The 21,292-nt window shown below is 43.8% G+C and overlaps 1 protein-coding gene across 12 annotated transcripts in view; it reads left to right on the top strand.

Moving 5' to 3' along the window:
• The window catches only part of BTRC (beta-transducin repeat containing E3 ubiquitin protein ligase), a 118,305-nt gene extending 97,385 nt beyond the window's left edge, over nucleotides 1–20,920 (top strand). For all 12 annotated transcript variants that reach the window (XM_040563148.1, XM_040563146.1, XM_040563145.1 and 9 more), the window contains 9 exons: nucleotides 1,183–1,279; nucleotides 2,160–2,297; nucleotides 2,740–2,858; nucleotides 5,211–5,460; nucleotides 6,129–6,247; nucleotides 9,891–10,001; nucleotides 10,631–10,709; nucleotides 13,958–14,151; nucleotides 15,182–20,920. In XM_040563148.1, coding sequence (XP_040419082.1) covers nucleotides 1,183–1,279; nucleotides 2,160–2,297; nucleotides 2,740–2,858; nucleotides 5,211–5,460; nucleotides 6,129–6,247; nucleotides 9,891–10,001; nucleotides 10,631–10,709; nucleotides 13,958–14,119 — 1,075 coding nt within the window. In that variant the 3' untranslated portion in view covers nucleotides 14,120–14,151; nucleotides 15,182–20,920. The remainder of the gene's footprint in view (nucleotides 1–1,182; nucleotides 1,280–2,159; nucleotides 2,298–2,739; nucleotides 2,859–5,210; nucleotides 5,461–6,128; nucleotides 6,248–9,890; nucleotides 10,002–10,630; nucleotides 10,710–13,957; nucleotides 14,152–15,181) is intronic.
• The last annotated feature ends 372 nt before the right edge of the window (nucleotides 20,921–21,292 follow it).

Below are 21,292 nucleotides of genomic sequence, written 5' to 3'. Positions count from 1 at the left end.
TTGGTGGTTTGCCTGCATCTAAGTGTCCCTTCCTCACATATATTTGTCCCCGAATGATGGGCTGCTGATGGTTCCCGTGTCCAAAGTAGAAAGCAGCTTTCTCTCAAATTGAAGGTAGTTTATTTAAAGAATTGTCAAAAATTCTTTTATTTAGCATTTGTTGTTTTGTTCTCTCAGTCCTATAGTGTACCTACCCACTTACAACCTAAGAGTTTCTGTTCACTGTTGTGATTTCCCTAGTACAGATTTTGCCCAAAGTCTAGCAGGGCAGCTAAAGTACAGCCTCTCAAATGAGTTTCAAGGTATACCGTATGGAAAGGACAAGAAAGAAATGCACAAGGAAGTATTGAGCAATTAATTATGCCATAATGGAGCAAGAGAGGGAGAAGCGGAGAGCTGGCCCAGTGTAAACTCGGTGCCTCTGATGCCAGGATTACACTCGGAGGCATTTGTGCCTCTCTCCATTTTGTGAGGCATGTTGCCAGGCAGAACAGCAGTTAGTACGCCCATGGTGGGGTTTACTAGCTTCCACACCGTGTTTGGTGGCTTCTTAACTTCAGGATGAGGAATTAAAGTTTTTTACACAGCAGGTAGTGATTGCCGTTTATGGATTTTTTTTGTAGCAAAAATCTAGCTTGGGATATGAGTATTCCAAATCAGTGTTGAAATGAGGAAGGCACCACAGATGAAGTGTTGCTTACCAAAACGCAGCAGTAGCAGTAAAATGTCCATGTACCAAAACTGATGCTGTTCCTGCTACTGCAGATCAAAGCCGGCCTTGAGTGCATCGTGAATTTGAGGGTTCCTTGGCTTCTCTTCATTTTCTTTGTATGCTTTGTTTTAAAGGTGACCTCTGATGTGGCTGTGTGTATAGTGGGTATGAGCCATTCTCACCTCCTATTGAGTTGAAGGGACTCATGTCCAAAACAGATAGCACATTTTCCTTCCCTGAGTGAGTAGGAACTGCTTTTCCATGAACTTTTCAGTGTCTAAATGCAACACAAACATGTTGCAGGGCAAACAATCAAGGAACCACCCTGTCTTGCTGAGTAAATGAAGTTCGAATATGAACGTTTGTGTGCTTTTCAACAGTGGTTACCCATGTGTAAAATGCCAGGAAGACCTTCCTCCAAAATGCTGAAACATGCTTTCTGTTCCATGGGAGTGTTCTTTGTCTTCCAGGGGACAATACCTATTTAAAAATAAACCCCCTGATGGCTCTGCTCCACCCAACTCCTTCTACAGAGCACTTTACCCCAAAATTATACAGGACATAGAGGTAAGGAATAGCTTCCAGGTGTGGTGTGGTTTTTTTTTGTTTTGTTTTGTATTTTTTACAGCCTCCCTGATTTTCTCACAGTGCTCAAATTCTAGGAATATTTCATGCTGATGAAATAAGTATTTAATTAAATATGATGTGTCTATGTTTGTCCGGGGGTTGAAGATCTGGGCTACTTATAAATTCCCAGGCCTTCATCACTCCCTTAAACAGAGGGTGATTTGTATTGTTCAGTGAGCTGTTTACAGGTGGAGTCTGTATGGCTTGCACATCAGATGTCAGGGCAACACGGTACCATCTTGTCTTTCTCTGTTAACAATACTGTGCTCCATCCAGCTCAGATGAGATCTCATAAGGTGATATGGGGAAATATCAAGAACTGAGCCACGGAGAAAGTGCAATCCTAAGACCCAGGGAAACAGGAAGCAACCGGGCATTGTTGCCTTGTATTTAGTGGTGGGTAAATGCCAAATGCCATGTTCTGACAGTTTCCTAGTGGCAAAAGAGGTGCTCAGGTACTATTGTAGCAGGTTTGCACAAGCCCTTAGCTAGAGCTCAGCCGAGACTTTGTCTGCAATTGTTTAGTTGTTAAATTACAGAGTTAAAAGTTGGAGACAGAAAATTAGTTTAGGTCACTTCTCCCTCATCATTCCATACAGCACAGATGAGTTTAGCCATGATATGTATTCCAGGCCTCTTTGCCTGTTTAATTGGTTTTATCACATGTTGCTTCTTCTGGAAAACTGTTAAGTCGTTATATGGGCTTGATTGCAGGAATAAATGTAAATAAAAATATCTGATGTCTTCTCAAACAAAAATAAAGAAGAGAGAGTCCTGTGTTCTATATTTACTTCTCTTTTGTCTCCTGTCTCTCCTCAAGACAATAGAGTCAAACTGGCGGTGTGGAAGGCACAGTTTACAGAGAATCCACTGCCGAAGTGAGACGAGCAAAGGGGTTTATTGTTTACAGTATGATGATCAGAAGATAGTAAGTGGCCTACGAGACAATACTATCAAGGTGAGAACTCTCCAGAATGGCATGCCAATGGCACTTCACCAATCTGTTTTTAGTAACTTAGCCTTCTCCTTCACCCACCTCATACCTGAGCAGCTTGTATGCCTCTTACATTAGCCTAGAGACCCTCTTTTCTTCTTGAACTGAATTTGCTGGCAGAGTTTTTGACCATTAGTAATTACAGACGATGTAACTACTGTGTCCTGTACCTTGACAAGAAGGTAAGACCAGTGTTCATAGTAAACCCAGTAATATCAAAGATGTTAATGTGCTGTACCAAACAGCCCGTACGTGACTACAAAAATCAGCCCATGCCACTAAAGGTGTTCTCTCTGCAATATGGATGTCTGTGTTGTAGAAGAAACAGACCAGTCAAAGCAGGAAGTGCTTGAGGTATGATGAAAAGCTTACTTAGCTGTCTGTTTTCTAATGTTTGCTCTCCTAGATCTGGGATAAGAATACATTGGAATGCAAGCGAATTCTCACCGGACACACGGGTTCTGTCCTGTGCCTCCAGTACGATGAGCGGGTGATCATCACTGGATCTTCGGACTCAACTGTCAGGTGTGTGCTTGTGATTTGGAGCTTTCCATTTGCCTCAAAGAGCTCAGCCTTGCAAACTGCTGAAATTATCTTTTCTTAAACATGTGCTGTTCAATTAGTTCCATGAAGTAGTTCAGCACATTTGTTTAGGAGTGTACTGTCCTTGTTTATCAGATGTCCATGCAAGTGGCTGTCAAGGAGAAATGAGAACCTAAGCAAAGGTCAGTCAATGTTAAGATGATTTAGGAAGACCATTTGACATTTCACCAAGGTTTTGCATGTTCGGGCACTTCCTGAGAATGTTCTTAAATTCTCCATGAGAATAACTTTTTAAAAGTTGGTTGAAGTTCTCAAAGCAAGTTTGAAAGTTCAGTCATTCGTTGTCCCTTAATTTTAACAAATGAAGTGTGACTAGATCTCCTGTGAGTTTTAATTAAATTTCAGCATGATGATTTTTCCCACTCAGTCTTTCTAACCTTGTTTTCCCTCCAGTCTCCATTAAAAGGCAGAACACCTCAAGTCAGCACATGTGGTGCACATTTTCACTATGCAGATGTACAGTCCACTAGACATATTACAGGTTCCCAGAGAGTTTAAAACCTGCAGTGTAAATACAGGCACATTTGAATTAGTGAGTTGCAATATGAACTTGGACATGAAGGAGATGTCTGTCTTCTCCATGCTGTTACATATTCCTCTTTTTGTCAGAGTACCCACGATGCCCATGCAGTGAAGTTACAGATGACAAAAAGTTGTGCCAGTGGCCCTTTCTGAAGCTACTACCATGTGTTCCTATGGTTGCAGGCTGCTCATGGTTATCACCAGGCTTGCATGTAAACTACTGCTGTTAAGCTAGTGACCATTAAATTTAGTTCCTTACATGTGATGTATGCAGTCTTGTGGTGCTGCTGGATTTTGGGATCCTACCATTAGCAGGAATTCAGACTTTCAGTGTGGGAGCTGCACTATGCTAAACACAGGTTGCAAAAGGAGATACTTATTTCTGTAACAAGCACTATCACTTTACATCTCAGGCCAGGCAGGCCAAATTGCAGACTGGCTACTTGCCCAGAAGTACTTTGTTTCCCACTGTATCTATAAATGTTTGTGCAGACCCCAGAGGCACATAGGATGCATCACTTTTATCCTTGGGTCTCCTCAGGAAGAGGGGCTTCATCCAATAGGCAGTACAGATGGACTCTTAATGCTTCCGAGATCTCAGGGATGCACTTGTCCAGAGAAGTCAGTAGGTCTCCAGCTCCTGTTCAGTTTGGCAACTCTGTCTGCAAACTGCTTGTATGCTAATGGCTCAGGTCTTTAGTTTGTGATCTTTTTAACTTTGCATTTTGTAATTGGAAGTGTACTTTTCTTTCTCATTTATAATGCAGAAGTTGATGCGCTTCAGCTTCCATGCAATAGAAAATAAGACATTAGAAGTCTTTCTCACATCTTGCTTTTTCTCAGTGTATTGGCAGAGGAAAGTTTCAGCTTCTGCAGTGTCTGATAAGCCTGTTGATGCAGCCATTTTCTGCTCTCACATAGTATATCTGGGATACAGGTGTGCTAGTGCCAAAAGAAATCTCATTATAGAGGGCAAAAGAGGTTTGCAAACAGAACAGCCCAAAAGGAACAGTTTTTAAGGCTTAAAATCTCCATTTCAAGTCCTAGAAGTTCTGTAGGAAGCCTTTGTCTGACTTTCATCTTAAAGTATCTTTCAGCTGAAGCAGTTGGTTCCAATAATGTTAAATCAACATAAATGCTCTGTCTTAATTTGGGTGTTCAGCACATTCCTAGAATGTAGTTGTGTACCAGGTACATTGCAGAGTACATGCAATCTGTTGTGCAACTTGTGGCAATTACTTATATTTGTTTGAAAAGCATAATCTTATCTTCTGCTTCTGCATAAATTATCCTTTGAGTTGATAGTCCTGTGAGAGAAGTAAAAAATTAAACCTGTCTCTGAACTTCCTTCTTCACAGGTTGTGTTTAAGTACTCAGTGACTGGAAATGGAGTGTGGTAGGCTGACGTTACCAGGAAACATCAGTCCCTAGGGCTGTCAATCTCATACTTTTCCTCAGCACTAAATTCTCTTAATTAAAGAATGCTTTTTTTTTCTGGCTGGGTTGTTTTTATGGTGTTAACTGCATTGCAGGGTTTTTGGCTGCTGGACTGTCTCAACATATGCAAAATCAACAGGTTTATATATCTTTTAATGAAATATTTAATAGATTTAGCTGTAACTTGTGCTGTTTGCTTCTCTAATATTGCTAGTGAGTTAATTACCTCTCCCCATCCCTTTCTCTCTCTCTGCAGAAAATCTACTGTGCAGTTTTTTAACTCTCTCCTCTCTGGTTTGAAATTTGAAACTGCAGGGTGTGGGACGTGAATGCGGGCGAGATGCTGAATACACTGATTCACCACTGTGAAGCAGTATTGCACCTCCGCTTCAATAACGGCATGATGGTGACATGTTCCAAAGACCGATCCATTGCTGTGTGGGACATGGCCTCGCCAACGGACATCACCCTGAGGAGAGTGCTAGTAGGGCACCGAGCTGCTGTCAACGTAGTGGACTTCGATGACAAATACATCGTATCAGCATCAGGTGACAGAACTATCAAGGTGAGGTATTTCAGAGGCTTTTTATTTGCAGCACTGGGTATTTAACAAGCAAGAACAGTGACCAGACAGGGAAGATGGTCTTTAGCTGTTATTGCACAGATTTTCCTTTAGTAGCAGTATTCTTCCTGCTGCTCACTTCCACTAGTCCCTCTTCTGTTGAGCTTACAGAACTTGTTTACAGAGCTGTATGGCAAATCAGATCCAAGTGCGGATGTAGTTGAAAAAGGACTATTTTCCTGTGTGCTTTTTCAACTTGACTGGTTCCATAATCTGTTTCAGCATTGGTCACACAAAGAGTTGTCAGAGAGGGCAGCATGGGGGCCAAAGCAAAGGTGAGTGCATAGGAGTCGCTTTAGTCTTACTGCCGTGATCCCAATCTGCAGCATTAAAACTGTGTTCCTCTCTAGACTAAATCATAGCCTGCAAGTGCTGAAGTCTGATTTTGGAAGCTAATTCTAATACAGTATGGCAAAAACCTGTGTACAGTGACCCAAGCTGCTAACAGTTGCAGGCTATAGTCACAAGTCATTGGAGGGGTAATTTTCCCAGTCTTAATGGTCATGTCTCCAATTAAGAACATCCTCAATGCACCTGTATGTCATACAGATACCAGCTTTTGTTAGTCTCTCAATAATTTTGCCTGTGTGGTTCCCCCCTTCCTGTCACAGGTATGGAACACTAGTACCTGCGAATTTGTGCGCACCTTAAATGGCCACAAACGAGGCATTGCATGTCTGCAGTACAGAGACAGGCTGGTAGTGAGCGGCTCTTCAGACAATACTATCAGGTGAGAGACACGGTCCCCACTGCAGATTCCTTTGCAAGCACGTTCTCTGATTCCCTGGGATGTGCGGAGGTTAGGCAACCGAAGTGCTCTGTACCCTTGTCTTCCTTGAAATATGCTTCCTTTGGTATAGAACATTGGGAACTACTGAAAAGAGATATTAGAAGTCTGGTTTACTGTGTTGTCTTTCATCCTCTATATCTCCAGAGTCCCATACTAATCAACAAGTTGCATTGCTCTGACAATTCTGGTGTATGAAAGAGCTGGCAAGTACCACTTTCTGTGATGTCCTCTTGTGATATTTTAATTGGGCTATGTGTCTAGTTAAAGGGGTCAGATTTGCTGTAAGAGGCATTTAATCCTCTGCAGAAATCCTCCTGGGCTCTGGCCAAACTCTTCTTGTGGTACTTGGCACTGGGTTAAGTTTGGAACAGCTGGTTTAGAGCATGAAGTTCAGTTTGCTGCCTTTTGCACTTCTCCAGCTGCCTTTGTTGCAATCCGAGATTTAACTCCTTCTGGTATTGTGAGCCAGGATTTCTCCCTACATCCTGCAGCTGCTGGCAGAGGGATGTCCCACTAATCTCTGGGTGTACTGAGCAAGCTTGAATAGTAGTGTAAGTCATGTAGGTGTATGGCTCTGTCATGCAAACAGAAGGAAGGGAAGTCTGCCTTCTGTCTTCACCATGGCTTTAAAGAACTGTGTGCCTTCTGATAAAATTTTAAAGCTGGACAAGACTAAGCAGAAAGCTTTCACTTTCCGTGTCAGAAATTATTTCTCCTCAGTGAGTATGATTCATGCTGAAGTTTGCCTGTGGAGTTTGCTTGCAGTATGCTGCCTCACCCTGCTTTGCATTCTGGAAAATGGTGGTTCTTTGGTTGTTATTACCAGATTGTTGTACCATATTTTAATATGTGGCTGTTTGAGAGCATGACTCTCTGGGACTGCTCATAGAGCTGGGACTTCTGTCTGTTAATCAGGGGAATCAGTATTGATAGGCTTTGTGTAAGAACAGCACCATGTATGTAGTAGGAACTCCTGCACTTCAAATAGAAAAAATAACACTGCAACCATACTGTGAAACTTGGTCTCAGAATTAGAGTAAGAAATAGTTAAATGCTACACCAGTTAGGGAAGGATCTAAAATATGACTTGTAATACTAACAAAAATAAATGTCAATGTCATGATAACACTACAGAGGAGTATGATTACTTTTATGCTTACATTGGACAAAATCCCTAGCTGACAGATAAACTGTGCTAGAATTCCAGGAATGTTGGCAGTGAATCCTAATGGAAGTCCAGTCTGGCAACTGTGTGGGCAAGGTGCAAGGCTTACCTGTTCACATAGTTTTCTCTCAGCCATTAGCAGAAGGCACATGTCAGTGGAAGGGTGATTAAGAAAAGGCAGGTTACTAAGGCCTCTCTGTGGGTGGCTTGATGTTTTGTATGTTTGATTTTAATCCATTGTAAAATAACAGATGTTTTGTGTTGGCCTTTAGTTGGGGTGGCCTCCTGACAGGGAATTTGAAGTTTTCCAAAAACACATTGGATTGCAAAAACACTTTCTACTGCAACAATGCAACTTTGTTTCTCACAGTTCTCAAGCCAAAAAGTAGTTTTCTTACAGTTCGGTCATTTGACTATTTAAAGAAGTAAACGTTTGAGGAGGTTATCAAATCTGGGAGGTGCCCTTGGTACCAATTCTAGATGTATGTGAAGGCCCCTTCCCCACGTGGCTAAGGGCTGTGATCATCTTTTCTAATCACAGTCAAATTCAGGTAAAAAATCAAACCGGGACCTGATAATACAGGCCTGAATTAGTGTGATGCAGCTTCCCAGAGCTGCTGGCAATCTCGGGATTGATGGCAAGGAATGGAAACACATGGCATAAAAGTTCCTGGCACAAGATTGCTCTTTAAACCTTTCTGCGCCAGTTCATTTCTGGCATTGTCCATCCATTTTGCAGTTCCTGGGAGACTTAATGCTTTCTGACCAGCCAGAGTGCCTTTGGCTGACCTTTGCCATGGATTTGCTTGCTCTGACCTTGTCTGGTGTGCTGGTGCTAGTGTCAGAAGTACTGGGATCTTCACAGATTCCTGAAAGGTTAACTTCATAGCCTAAGGAATCATCTTCTGCTCCTCTGTGGCTTCAAATGTGTGCACAGAGTGACCCTTTCCCAGTACAGCAAACAAAAAGGTCTGTTCATTCCTTGGTTGGCCAAAGTGAGGGCAGCTTGTTGCGGCAGGACAGATGAAATGATTATCCACCATCCTTGCGCACACGTCCACTGGATCCGGATTATTCCCTGGGGGATCCCAGGAGTGAAATGCGTGGGGACAGTTTATCTCTCTGTCTCTTGAGGAAAACTCACCTGACCCCTTACTGTGTTTCTTTGGGTTATGTCACCCAGAGAAATCCCGTGAACCATGAACCTCACTCCTATGAAGTCCCTGTCAGCCTGAACTCTCACCAAATGAGCGTTCAGGAGCACGTGTGACTGCTTTCTTTCAGCTGTGTGTCAGATGCTGCTACTGAAAGATTGCTGTTTGGCGTGAACAGAGCACATCTCACTTAGAGGGAACACCTGTAGACAATACGTGTCAAGAATATCCGTTCTTGTAGGCAAAAAATCTTTCTTTCTTTACCCATGATAATTAGGATTCATGTCAAAAAGCTGGCAAAAGTATGGAAAGCAAACAGCCTTATTTCTTATAACTGTTTCAAGCATTTCTGCCGTATTTTTCAATGTAGTATCTAAGTGTAAAAACTAGTGTATTTTAATTTATTCTCCATGCTAAACATCCTTTACAAAGCCACAAACTGAGTTTTTTACAGTTGAAAGGATAAGGCATTGCTCAGACTGTTACTGGAATTGTCCTGGTTTTGGTGCAGGAAGTTTTTAAAAAAGATTGGGTTAATGGAAACAGGTAGCAGTGAGCCACGGAAATTATTGGTATAAGGAGAAGAAAACACATTACAAAATTATAAACACAGACTGCCCATTTTAGCTTATGTATAAGGTGTCTTAATTACAGAGTAGGTACACCTTCAGTGAGAGAAAATGACAAATAAAAGGGGCTTGTTAATTATTGTGCCTTTTATCACCGTATTGATGTCTTAGTTTGTCTGACATCAGCCTTCAAATCAGAAATAGGTGTATAGGGGTACAGAAAGGGGCACGTGCCCTGTGAAGGTGATTTTACCCATTGGAACAAGCTGCCAAAGGACTGGTGAGTCTCCTTCTCTTAACATCTTCAAATCAAGGCTGGATACTTTTATGGAAAACTAACTTCAGTAAAATAAAGTTATGAGGCTCCCTAAAAGATAAGTGGGAGATAGCCTGTGTGTGTCTTGTGTTACTAGGGGAGTAGGTGGTAGACATGACTGGTCTTAAGATATTTGGATCTCTGAATCATTTCCTATGTGATACTGTAACATACCAGGGTCATGTTGAAAAACACACATCAGATTCACTGCAGGAAAAGGAGTGAATATAGGTTGTTTCTTCTTTGTTGTTTTATCATAAATTATATAAATAATGCCAAGTTTCTGTTAACGAAAAGCAAAGACCAAACGTTTCCTTGTCATAATCAGATATTAGATATTTCTTTGTAATAATCAGATATACTTCCTAATCTTTTCCAGGCTATGGGATATCGAGTGTGGGGCATGTTTACGAGTCCTGGAAGGCCACGAAGAGCTGGTGAGATGCATACGCTTTGATAACAAGAGGATAGTCAGCGGGGCATACGATGGGTGAGGCTGTCAGTGCCGTTAATACATTCCATCCTCCTCCTTCTCTGTGTTTCACATCCCACTTTGCTGGATCTTCCTTATGAAAATTAGACTCTGTCTATCACACCAGGAGGTTCTTTTCGTGGCCAGTAAATCAGGATGATGCCACAAAGTACACCTGTTTTTTTTTGTTGTTGGATTTTTTTTCTTGCTTTTTAAATAAGTCAGTGTTATTTCATGTGTGTGGTTCATTTATTTAACTTGTAAGAATATCTGGCAGACTAGACGTGTAACATCTTCTAGCTGAACCATTGGTAAGGACAATTTTTACCATCTGTGGTTGTCTTCTGGCCCATTTGCCATTAGGGACTAGTGTCTGCACTAACCTTCCCACATGTTTCTTTTCGTTATTATTACCTGACTTTTATATGTTTTACTTTGTTGACAACATATTCTTTTCTCCCGTTAAGCTCTGTGAGCTTTACAAAGGGGAAGTGCAAGAACCATGTCTCAAGAGCAGTATTTCTGTAGTTTTCCATGGACAGCTGTATCAGCTAAGCTGTGCTAACAGTTCTTTTTTTTTTGTCTGTGAGCACTTGATCTTTTCTTTTTGACAGAGCCATGGTGTTTTTCTATTTATTCACTACTAGGAAAATTAAGGTATGGGATCTTGTGGCTGCTTTGGACCCCCGTGCTCCAGCAGGGACCCTCTGCTTGCGAACCCTTGTGGTAAGAGCTTTTGGTAGGGGTGGTGGAGGGAGCAGAAAAGTGTTCTTGCTTAGGGCTGTCTTGAACCATGAAAATTTAAGTCAGTTTAGCACCAGTCTGCAGGTTCTAAGAATCATTTCCATGGGTCTGGCTTCTTCGGGTGTCCAACCCTTACTTTTAATCTTGCAGGCTGTAACGGATTAAAAATTAACACCCGTGGAGGTTTCATTCACTTTTCAAGAGTTTTGTTCTGTGATTTGAAGTTAATAACTAAATCATTTTTGAGACTAGTCTTTACTTTAGCCTGTATGTACCTCATGATGTAGCAGTACATGTTGTTGTGAGTTGTTGACATGAAATTTCTTAAAGAAAAGTAGTACATTTCAAATTGGAGGAGAAAAAATAGTAACAAAAGCAACCTTTTCATTGCTTTTAACTGTCTTTTGGGTGTTTAAGGAAACAAAGGCTAAGGACTAGAACAGACAGTGAAATTGCTTCATCCTTAAACAGTGACTACTACTTTAATGCTCTCCAGTGATATTTAGTGCAGGTCTGATGACAGTGTGGTAAAAATGTCATTGTGTGAGTGTTAACAACGGGCGCAGTCATGCTTAACAGTGCCTTTGCACTGCTCTTGAAATAATGTGGGAAGGTTTTGACAAAAATGCCCGCACATCCAAGGCCATGGGGTGGTTCCTATAAGCATTCCTCCATCGTGTTCACCCCAGAAAACATGTACTGCTGCTGTTCTGATAGACTTGCCCTGGGGTTAAAGGAATATCTCAGTCCAGTACGGTATTCACTTTGAGAAAAAAAAAAAAAGTACTGAATTATTATTTTCTTTTAGAAAAGAAATTTTGGGATGATGTTGGATACATTAGACCTTGTCGTGCAGTGGCCTGTGACCATTGTTTGTGCTCTAAACCAAGATCATACTGAGGGTGTCTGATCCTCTAAAGGTGTGGTTACCTCTCATCAGCTGGGCTGCTCTCGCTGACCTTCTGCACAGGCATCTACCACCTGAACTGCTACTGTTGCTGTAGATTTTAATAGATTTTGTAGATTTTTTTGGTATTTTACTTCACACCTTGCACAGGCTCTGTGGGTTACTGTGACTCAGCTGACAGGCGGTCGATCATTAAGCCACACTAACTCTTCCAGTCATATTTGGACCGAAAGCTGCAGAGTAGGAGTCTGTGAGAGCCTTGGATGCCTGCAGGTACTATGTTGAAAAACCTTCTTGGTGGCCAGGTAGAACGGCAAATAATTTCTTGGCCGAAATCCAGAAAACCCCTTTGTCTTCAGCCATCCAGTTGCAAAGTATGGAACAACTCCATGCCCATGAACACTTTTATCCCAAGAGTCTAAGACTTCAGCTTGATATCGGTAGTGTTCTTGCTCCAGCCTGAGACAAATGTGTGCCTAGTAACCTGTAGACTTAATTTAACTGGTGTGATTTCCTCCGCGTTTTCCAGCAGTGGACAGCCAAAGTGCCCCAACTAATTATATTATAAATCAGAAGCGGTGGGATGGAAACACTGTAGGAATCTCAACACATGGATCCTCATAAATCCCTGTTTGATAGCAATGGAGGGGGCCAGAAGAGGAGGGGCAGAGGAGGCTGTTGTAGTGCTTTTAGGGCTTTTCATGTTTATGACAACAGGGCGTCCTTATACCCGCTTACCCATGTTTTTTTTTTCCTCTCTTCCCTTGGCCTCCAAAATTAAACCTGGCTGCACAATGAACATCGTGAGTCTCCTGCTGCTCATGTTCAATTTTCAAACAGTAGGAGGAAAGTGCACAGATAACAAATGCTCGCTGCATGCCAGGTCCCTTCCGTTAGCTGGAACAGCGGCCGCCTGAGTTTGACAGAAGCTTTCCAAGCGCAGAATAAGTGCAGCTTTCCTCATGAGCTAAAAAGTCCAGGTCCTTTTCAAAGCAGTTTTTAGAAGTACCTCTCTCTAGGTGTCCTTGAGAACGGTCCCTCAGTGGATCTGACAGTTGTAGTGATACTTTTAGCAAGAACTTCTTTGCTGATATAATATAGAGTCAAGTCTGGAAGCACATTTCTCTTTGAAATAGGTGGGAAGATAGAAGGTGGTTTTAAGACAAATTGGGGTTACTGTTATGTGGTTAAAAGACCAGGAAGGCCTGAATAGCTGGAGGTTTTTTTTAAAATGTCATAGAAATGGAATCAGACTTTGGAGTATGTGTTTGTTTTCAGTTAGCTTAGAGATTCAGAGATACCCTTTAAAGCAGCTGTTGTGTTCTCTCTGTGCTTTCCAAACTGAGCTGTATTTTCAGAGTCCTGTGCCATAAGACAGATTTCCCATTTAGTAGCTAGTAATTCTCTTTTGTCTAAATATTTGAAAAAACAATATTTTCAATATTAAAACACTTGTAAGCATTTTTTCCAGACCCCGGGCCTCTTACAACACGTAGACACTCCAGAGAAATACGTATTAATAGAAGAGAGAGGGCATGTCCCACCTGCATGGTTTCTGTTCCCTTCCGACTTAAGTGGATGCTCCTGCTCTCTCTTGCAGCAGTAAGCACCAAGAACAAATAGCCAGCACAAAAGGGAAAGCATAGTGGATTTGCTCTGTGATATTCAGGATCTTGCCGTTACCTCCTGTTAATTACAGGCTGAACTCTTGCCAAATCGTCATGCCATTTCCACTCAGCCTCAGAGCAGAATGCAAACTGCCTATAAAGAATGCCCTTTCTGGTTCATATTTTTAGAACTGCTTAAGAGGAATTATTACGGTGTCACTGGACTTTACAACAGGCTCCTTAGTGTCCTCCAGTATTAAGCTCTTCCCTCTTCTGCAGTAGTAATGGTGCCAAGTCTTGTCTGCGAAATTCTTGTCTCTCCCCCTGTAACCTCCTGCATCTGGGAGTGCTGTGATTCCAGGAAAGAATTTTGCCATAAAACAGGGAAGAGACTGCTCCCATCAGCCTCACCAGGCTGCTCCCTGTGGTGGAGAGAGCTTGGTTTGTTCTGCACCGTGCGTTACCAGGACTGAAGGAGTGATAAGTAAATGTAACATAAAATTCCTGTGAGCCAAGAACATGATATGGCAAACTCATTTCACTGAAGATGGTTTAGTTTACACTACGTGATGGGGAGGCACAATGTGTCCTATAGAGTTTTCTGACTGAGGAATTAATATAGTGCCAGAATCCCAGCCCAAGTTTTTCTTTCCTGCTCCATCCTAGGTGCCAGCAGGTTTGTGAGTTAACATGCTGTGTCTTCCACTTGCTTTTAGGAGCATTCTGGGAGAGTCTTTCGACTTCAGTTTGACGAGTTCCAGATTGTTAGCAGCTCACACGATGACACCATCCTCATCTGGGATTTTCTGAATGACCCAGCTGCCCAAGCAGAATCCACTCGTTCCCCGTCCAGAACGTACACTTACATCTCAAGATAAATAACACTACACTGTACCTCACACTCGCACAGGTAAAAATAATAGTGATAATGATAATAATAATAATTAAAGAGGCTCAAAGATGACACTGGACATAATATGAGCATGCTGCTTGAATGCCTAGCTGAGTCTATCAGTAATTCTCCTCTTGGTTGCACAATAACTGCAGCGACCTGTGAAAGGACAGCAAGGATTCTGATACCTTAGAACAGGGTCTTTATCCTAGGATTTGTGGCATGTGGTGCCTGTGAGTTTTCTGGAAGAACTCCTCCTCTGTCCATCATCATCAATAATTAAATCAGCTATCACTGCTGTCCAGAAGGAAGAAGGGTTTCTGCAGAGCGAGCAGAGCAGCTGCTGCCTAACAAGGGGATGCAGATGGCCTGACCCTGGGCAGTTGTAACCAGGCAGGAGTGTTTCGCCAAGAAGTGTCAGCTTTATTCCCTCCCGCTGAAGTGGTGACCATTCTTCTCGCTCTGCAGCAAGCTGATTCAAGAGAACAGTTTGGCTAAGGGGGGAGATACTGAGGCACAAGACCTGGCAAATTAAACCGAGATGCATCAATATGCAAAATCATTTACTGACAGGGCCAGCCCTCCTCCTTTCTACTACAGCATGGCTGTTAAATTGCTCATGTCAGAGCCTGGCTGATCTGCTCGTCAACTTACCTTTTTGTCTTGGCCAGCACAACGTGGGGAGGAAATTGTGGTTCTTATGTTTGGGTCATTTGCAGAGTGGATTTGATGTCTGTCAGCAGAGTGGGATGGCATGATTGCCCACTTTGGTGGGTACCACTGCTGTTAGTGGCTTTAGAAAAAAGGCAGATGAGCTGACAGGCTTCTGCAAGGGGATGTTCACAATGACATTTTTCCATGAAAATGCTCTGTCCTGGAGCACATCCTATATCCTGTTTGATGAGTAAATATACAGTGATGCTCCAGAGCTGTCACATCAGCTACTTTGATTTTCTCAAACACTCTGGTCAATCAGGTGTTCTTTTAAATCATTAAAAGGCTTAGTACATATGGGGTTTGTTTGGTTTGTTCTGTTTTTTGTTCCCAGGACTCATTTAAGCTGCAGTATTTAAATTATCTGCCAATGCCAGGACAAAAGAACTATCCACGTAACCAATACTTGCTGAAGAGAGAAGCTCTCAGACTCGTTTCTGGAACAAAGTTGGCATGCGGTTGATCTCAGACAGGGTCTACTCAGCGCGGCTGACTGCTAAAGTGCTGCTATATCAGAAGATGACTTTTATCTTTCATGAACAATTAACATTTTTAAGCCTTCCCATCCCTTTCCTCCCTCGTCCCCATCTTCCTGTTCACTCCTCTCCCCTTTACCCTGTTTGGTTCCCCTCCAAACCCAGTCACAGATGTCCTGTGAATATATTTAAGATGTTGCCAGAATGTGTTGCTTTGCTCTTAAGCAGAAGACATAACCACAGTGCACCCTGCTGGGAGAGTCACTTCAGGGTGGGTGGGGAGGAGGCTGCTACTCTCAGACTGAAATCAATATCCATTGCTAGGCCTTTGTAAAAGCATTCGACTCTGAAGAGCAAGAGAAACGTGTATAACAGCCAGACCAGGGCACCCCCTTCCCTGCGGCTTTTGGCTGTTCTGACTACAGACCTATTCCTTTGGAGAGAGGACCCTTGAAATTTGACTATTATGAGCTAAATCCATCTCTTTCCCCTCCTGCCTGCTCCGCTAACCCTTTGGAAGCTGGATGTGTATCGTAGTCTCCTTTAACATCTGCTTGGCTGGGGAATGCTAGTCAGTGAAAAGTTAAACACTCTTCTGCCAAAGTCCCAAGCATGAGGGACTGGGGCCAACGTCCAGTTCCCTCCATCCCAGTGAAACGTTGTCTGAGGACAGTACTTCACTAGCAAAGTGGTGGTTTGCATGAAGGACAATCTTACCCCTGCTGTTCTCCCTGAAGACAGCTGATGGCTTAGGAATCGTTCTGTAAATAGGACGAGGAGGGGAGCTGGACTCTGCTCCTTTCCTACCATCCAAGGGTACAGTCTCCTGGTGATGGCAGGTGGGTAGATGATGGCCGACTTTAAAGACAGTGAAGTTAGAAGTGGTTCCAGGACAACTCTACAGCAGTTCTGGGGCTGGCCTTACTAGAATGCTCTAGGAGGGAGAGCCTTTGGTGTGCTTCTCTAACCTATGTGCATGCTGCATTGCGGTGTAGGGACACAGGATGATTAGTCCCTTCGCTGATAGCTGAGCTGGATCTTTGCTTTCTGGCCGAGGCTTTTGCAAATTGCTATTGTTTAGGAGATAAAAATAGCCCTGGAGGGTAGGGACATGAGAAAAAACTCTGCCTATCTCCGAACTAGACAGAGAGGTCTGGAGAACATGGCTCTTTCTGGAGAGCTGCAAGGAGTTGCAACAGGCCTGCGTTTGGGTCAGGAAAGTCTGTGTAAATCAGTCGCTGGCCGTTCCGGGCTGTGCCCACATCTCCCACTGTAGGTCTTGAATAACCCCACTGGGTTATAGCAGGGAGTTGCTCCAGTCCTGCAGTGGGAAGTCAGGGCACTTTGTCTCCGGGCTAGGGGAGTTTCAAACAGGCTTTGTAACACCCTCTAAACTTGGAACTTGGCAGATGGAAAATTATATTCAGCTATTCTCATCATCTGCACTGCTATGGAAGCAGTTGCATTGTTTCTAATTGCTTGGGATGCACTTTTCCCACCAATGAAATTTTGCAAGGAGCTGGGCCCAGGGTCCCCAAAGGGCAGTTCAGAGGGCTTAAATCATTTCGGTGACAGCCAAGATGGATGAGAAAGCAGTGGAGGTATGGAGGAATGGAAAGCAGGTGCGTAGGGTGTACCTGGCACAGTTCCTGTAGCGCATGAGCAGCAGCGTTAAGCACCCAGCTCCCTGGGTTTTCTTTGAGCCTAGAGACTACATCAGTTCAAAAGAGCATCTCAGAGCGTGTGGTGACACTCCTGTTTGAACTATTACTGTAAAAAGGGTCAAACAGGTTAACTCTGCTCTGTTCAGGTAACGTTGACAGCATGACTTATCTCTGCAGAGTCCTAAATGTTCTGAGTGACAATAATAAGTTCATCTACAACTAATTTTGACACTACTTCTGAGCCTAGGAAGGCCAGTTTAGATTTCAGGCAGTTATACATATCAGACATAACGCGGTCCCAAAGCAAAACTGGCAGGGGAGCAGGGAGAATCAAAGTGCACATCCCAGACATCTCTCAGTTGAAGTTCTGCATCTTGTTCTTAACGTTATTTGAACGCTGTTCCTCTAAGTTCAGTTATGACGTGGTCCGCGGCATGGTTGCATATCAGTAGGGGATAAACCTTGGCTTCAGATTTAATAGTTACTTTCCTCACTTTGTCTGGTCATCCTCTGTCCTTTCCATTTAGGTGATTGTAGAAAACACCGATCTGTTACTCCAGCCTCTGAAGGCTGCAGACTTGCTAATATTTTAACTGCGTCTTTGTGGGTACCGCCTGCAAGGATGCATTTTATTTTATTAGTTGCAAGAATTTGGGAGAACCGAAAGACCGGCTGGCCAAACAGAGACACCACCACTGCAGATTGTCCATGGTTGTCATAGCCCTGCTGCTCCGTGCTGCTGTTCTGTAACTTCTGAGCACCGTTGGGTATTCGAAGGGTAGTTAACCATAGTTTGAACTCTGCTGTATAGAGCTGTTCAAGGTACAGTTTGTGAGCAACAGCTGAAATCTGGTTTTGGCAAACGATAAGAACAGTGTCTCACCGTCCAGAAGGGACTGTGAGGGTACTTGGTACAAACCTGCAGAAGGGCAAGGCTTCCTACCCCGCTCCCGAGTTGTACAGATTAGCTGATAGCTAAGAAGGAAACTGAAGTTAACTGATTAACTTGAACTTGAAACTGCCACAGCCTGACATTTGGTGGTGTTCATTGTACCCCCAGGGAGGAGCAATCTGGTAAGTAGATCTCTCAGTGTCAGAAGAGAGTGGCTTTTTCAAATTCCCCCCTTAGGATACATGTGTGCGTGTGTGTGTGTGTGTGTGTGTAAGAGTGCATGTGAGAGAGGTTTCAGCATGAACCAACTGGGTAATCCCTCAGCTGGGTTGAAGCAATCGCAGAGTTTATAATGAAAAGAGCTGGAACGTGCTTGCAGAAAGGAGATAAAAAGGGGCTAGAAGTGTCTGTGGGCTCTAAGTGTTTGCACATTGCTTTGAAATGAAATGAAATACCTCTGCTGAGTAGAGATCGTCACTTCTCCCACGAGTAGGAAGCTCACGCTAGCCTTCCACCTCGAACTACGGGATCCAAAGTCCTGGAGGTGTGGGACATCAGAGCAGGACAATCCGCTGCGGCCACACCACCTCCTGCTTGTGACTCCTTTGGCAATAGGGCACAGTTTCGCTGCAAATATTTCTCATCCTCAGAGGAATACAGCTTGCTTTAAAATATGCAAACAGAGAACGGCATGAAGGAATTTGCAGTGAGAGAACTTGTGCGGCTGTCTCCTGGGGAGCAGCTCCCTCTGCTCCTCATCAACCTTCAGGGACAGACACATCGCTGCTGGAACGGAAGGATTCAGGTGACCAGTCGAGAAGTCCATGATCATCAGAAACGCTGAAATGCTTTACACTTGTTTCTAAACTGGAAGCTGACTTGGACCACCATGCTCTACCTACCTGCCTCCTGCTCCAAAGGATCCTTTCTTCTTTTTCCTATTTTTTTTTTATTTTTTGGAACAACACTGAAAAAGCTGGAGAGTACCATGGTATCATGTGCATTTCTCTGCTCCCAGGTATGTGTTTCCTGCCCCTGCCACGTGCTCCTTTCCCAGTCTGAGCAGAGCTCCAGGCTTGGCTCTGAGGTTTTCGGCGTCCCGGCTCTGATGGGAAGCACATCTCCAGCTTGGGCTCCTTGCCTAGCTCTGACAGCACCTTCCTTCAGCACCATTTTAGATCTGACTTTCCTGGCTGATGATTCCCAAACTGGCATATTTGTGGTTGATGCGCAGTACTAGCAGCTTTTCCTGGTTAGGGAAGCTGACGAGAAGTGCCGCCAGCCTTCCTACTGCAGGCTTGCTCTTGTGGGAGGAGAAGGAGACAACCCACGTGGTTGAAAGCTAGGAAGGAAGTGTGGGGATGGAGATGGACCTCTACGGGAGTGGGGACAATGCTGAAAATAGATTTCTTAGCTTGTGTACAAGGCTCACAAGAACAAAGGGATTCTATAAGAACATCAGAAATGTCAGGAGGTAATCAGGTATTGCCTCCAGCTGCTGAACTGGCCAGCTGATGCCCCCTTTTGGGTTGCACTGGGGGCATGAACTGGAAGGGTTGGTCTAAGCTACAGTGGCCAAGCGAAGAAGGAACATTGCCGGGGTCTCCAAGTGGCACGCATGATGCATCTGACATGCTGAGCCTTGCCCTTCTGTTGTCCCCCCCAGAAGCAATAAGCAACAGCTTCCCAGAAGGAAGGGGGAACAGCAAGAGCCCCGGCTGTCCCCAGAGGAGGTCTCCATATGAAATCCCTCCTTCCTCCTGCCAGCAAAGCCCTACTGCTCTGCTTGGCATGAGGGGCCACGGTCTTTGTCCCCACTTCCAATACCGGCACTCACAGAAGCAACAGGTCCCTTGGGTGCATGCCTTCTGTGCAACCCCAGCAGTGGGCCCAGGGGAGCGGTTGCCTGCTGAGGCTCAGATTTGGCTTCCTCTCCTTTTCCCTTCCCCCTCTTTATTTTTTTATTATTTTTTTTTTTAATTTTTTAATTTTTTATGAGCTATAGACTAACTCCTGGCACGTTCCCAAAGCTTCTCTCCCGTGGTGAGCCTTGATACCGGGCCAGAATAAATCGTCCTTTGTCTTGTCAGAAAATTCTTCCCATGACTTTGGGCTTGCTCTCAAAAGCCATTGGGTTTCCCTGTTTGTCCCCGATATCCCCCAGGAGTTGTCACCACCAGTTAATCCTCAGTGATGTTAAACAGATACTCTGAAAATTAGAGGGATGCTGATGTATGTAGATATATGAGCCTTTAATATATTTTAACTGACTCCTAGATAGGTCCCGTTATTAATAACCTATTGCCCTAAATGGTATCCTGATTCCTGCCCAAGCAGGAAACGAGAGCAGCCATGGCCAGAAAATCAGCCTGAAACACCAGTCTTCATCACAGGGCACCTTCAGCTCCATACCTGTAGCCGAAATAAATTGTCTTGCCTTTACAGACAGTGTTTTAAGCTCTGCGTGCAGGAGGAAGGCTGGCCAGCCTGTCCCAGGCTGTTTGCTGGGACTAACAAGGAGCTAACTGTGAGAATTTGGGGGAAATTCAGTGTAAGGGTCTGGAGCTGTTTAGGGAGCATAAATGTGCTTTCAGCTGCTTTGTCTTTACCATGTGAGGCGTTGCAGGTCTCAGCCAGCCTACCCACAGTTTTAGCATGGCAGAAAATAATTTGGAGCTGAGCAAAAAGGAGCAGGGCTGGTTTCTCCAGCCATTTACCGTCGGTACCTTCCTGAGAGCCTGCCAGGCCAGCCTGTGCTGCATCACTGCCTGCTCAGACTGAGATGGGAGCGGGAGTGGGAGAGGTGAGAAAGAACATGGTTTCTCCAGAGTTTTTGGGTTGTTACCGTGCTATATTTGTTATCTGGATTCTTAAGTAATGAGTGCTTTGAATTTCGTGATTATGTTACGGTGATGTGTAGTTAATGTACTAATGTTCACTTGAGCTAGGGTCATGGTAACAGTGTGTTTTGTTTCGTTTTCCTTTTTCTTTTTTTTTTAACTGTTCAGAAAATAACTTAAATACAAAGGTTAAGCTGTGAATCTCTCCTGTTTTCCTTTCGCTGGGAAGGACACCGTCACAGTATCAGGCCTGTGTCTTTGAGCCTCCCGTGTACGCGGATCGCACTTCTGGTACAGGGCACCAGAAAAACAACAAGCAAACAACACTTACTCCGAAAACCACAGCATACTTTTTAATTAACAAACTCTCCATTCGTGGCTGATGGCAAATGAGTCTGCCCTGTAAGTCAGGGAGGGGATGTGACTGACGCACCGAGCCCCAGCCGGCCTGCCCATTAAAAAAGGGTGGGAGGGGGAAAACTATAAAGACTTTGTGCTTTTCTGGATACTCTTGCAAGATCCTGGTAGGAGAAGCACAAATTTGTTTTATAAGCTAATCAGAACCCTGCTGTT

This window comes from Cygnus olor, chromosome 7, assembly GCF_009769625.2.
Source record: "Cygnus olor isolate bCygOlo1 chromosome 7, bCygOlo1.pri.v2, whole genome shotgun sequence".
NCBI lineage: Eukaryota > Metazoa > Chordata > Aves > Anseriformes > Anatidae > Cygnus > Cygnus olor.
This window is presented reverse-complemented; position numbering and strand designations above follow the sequence as displayed.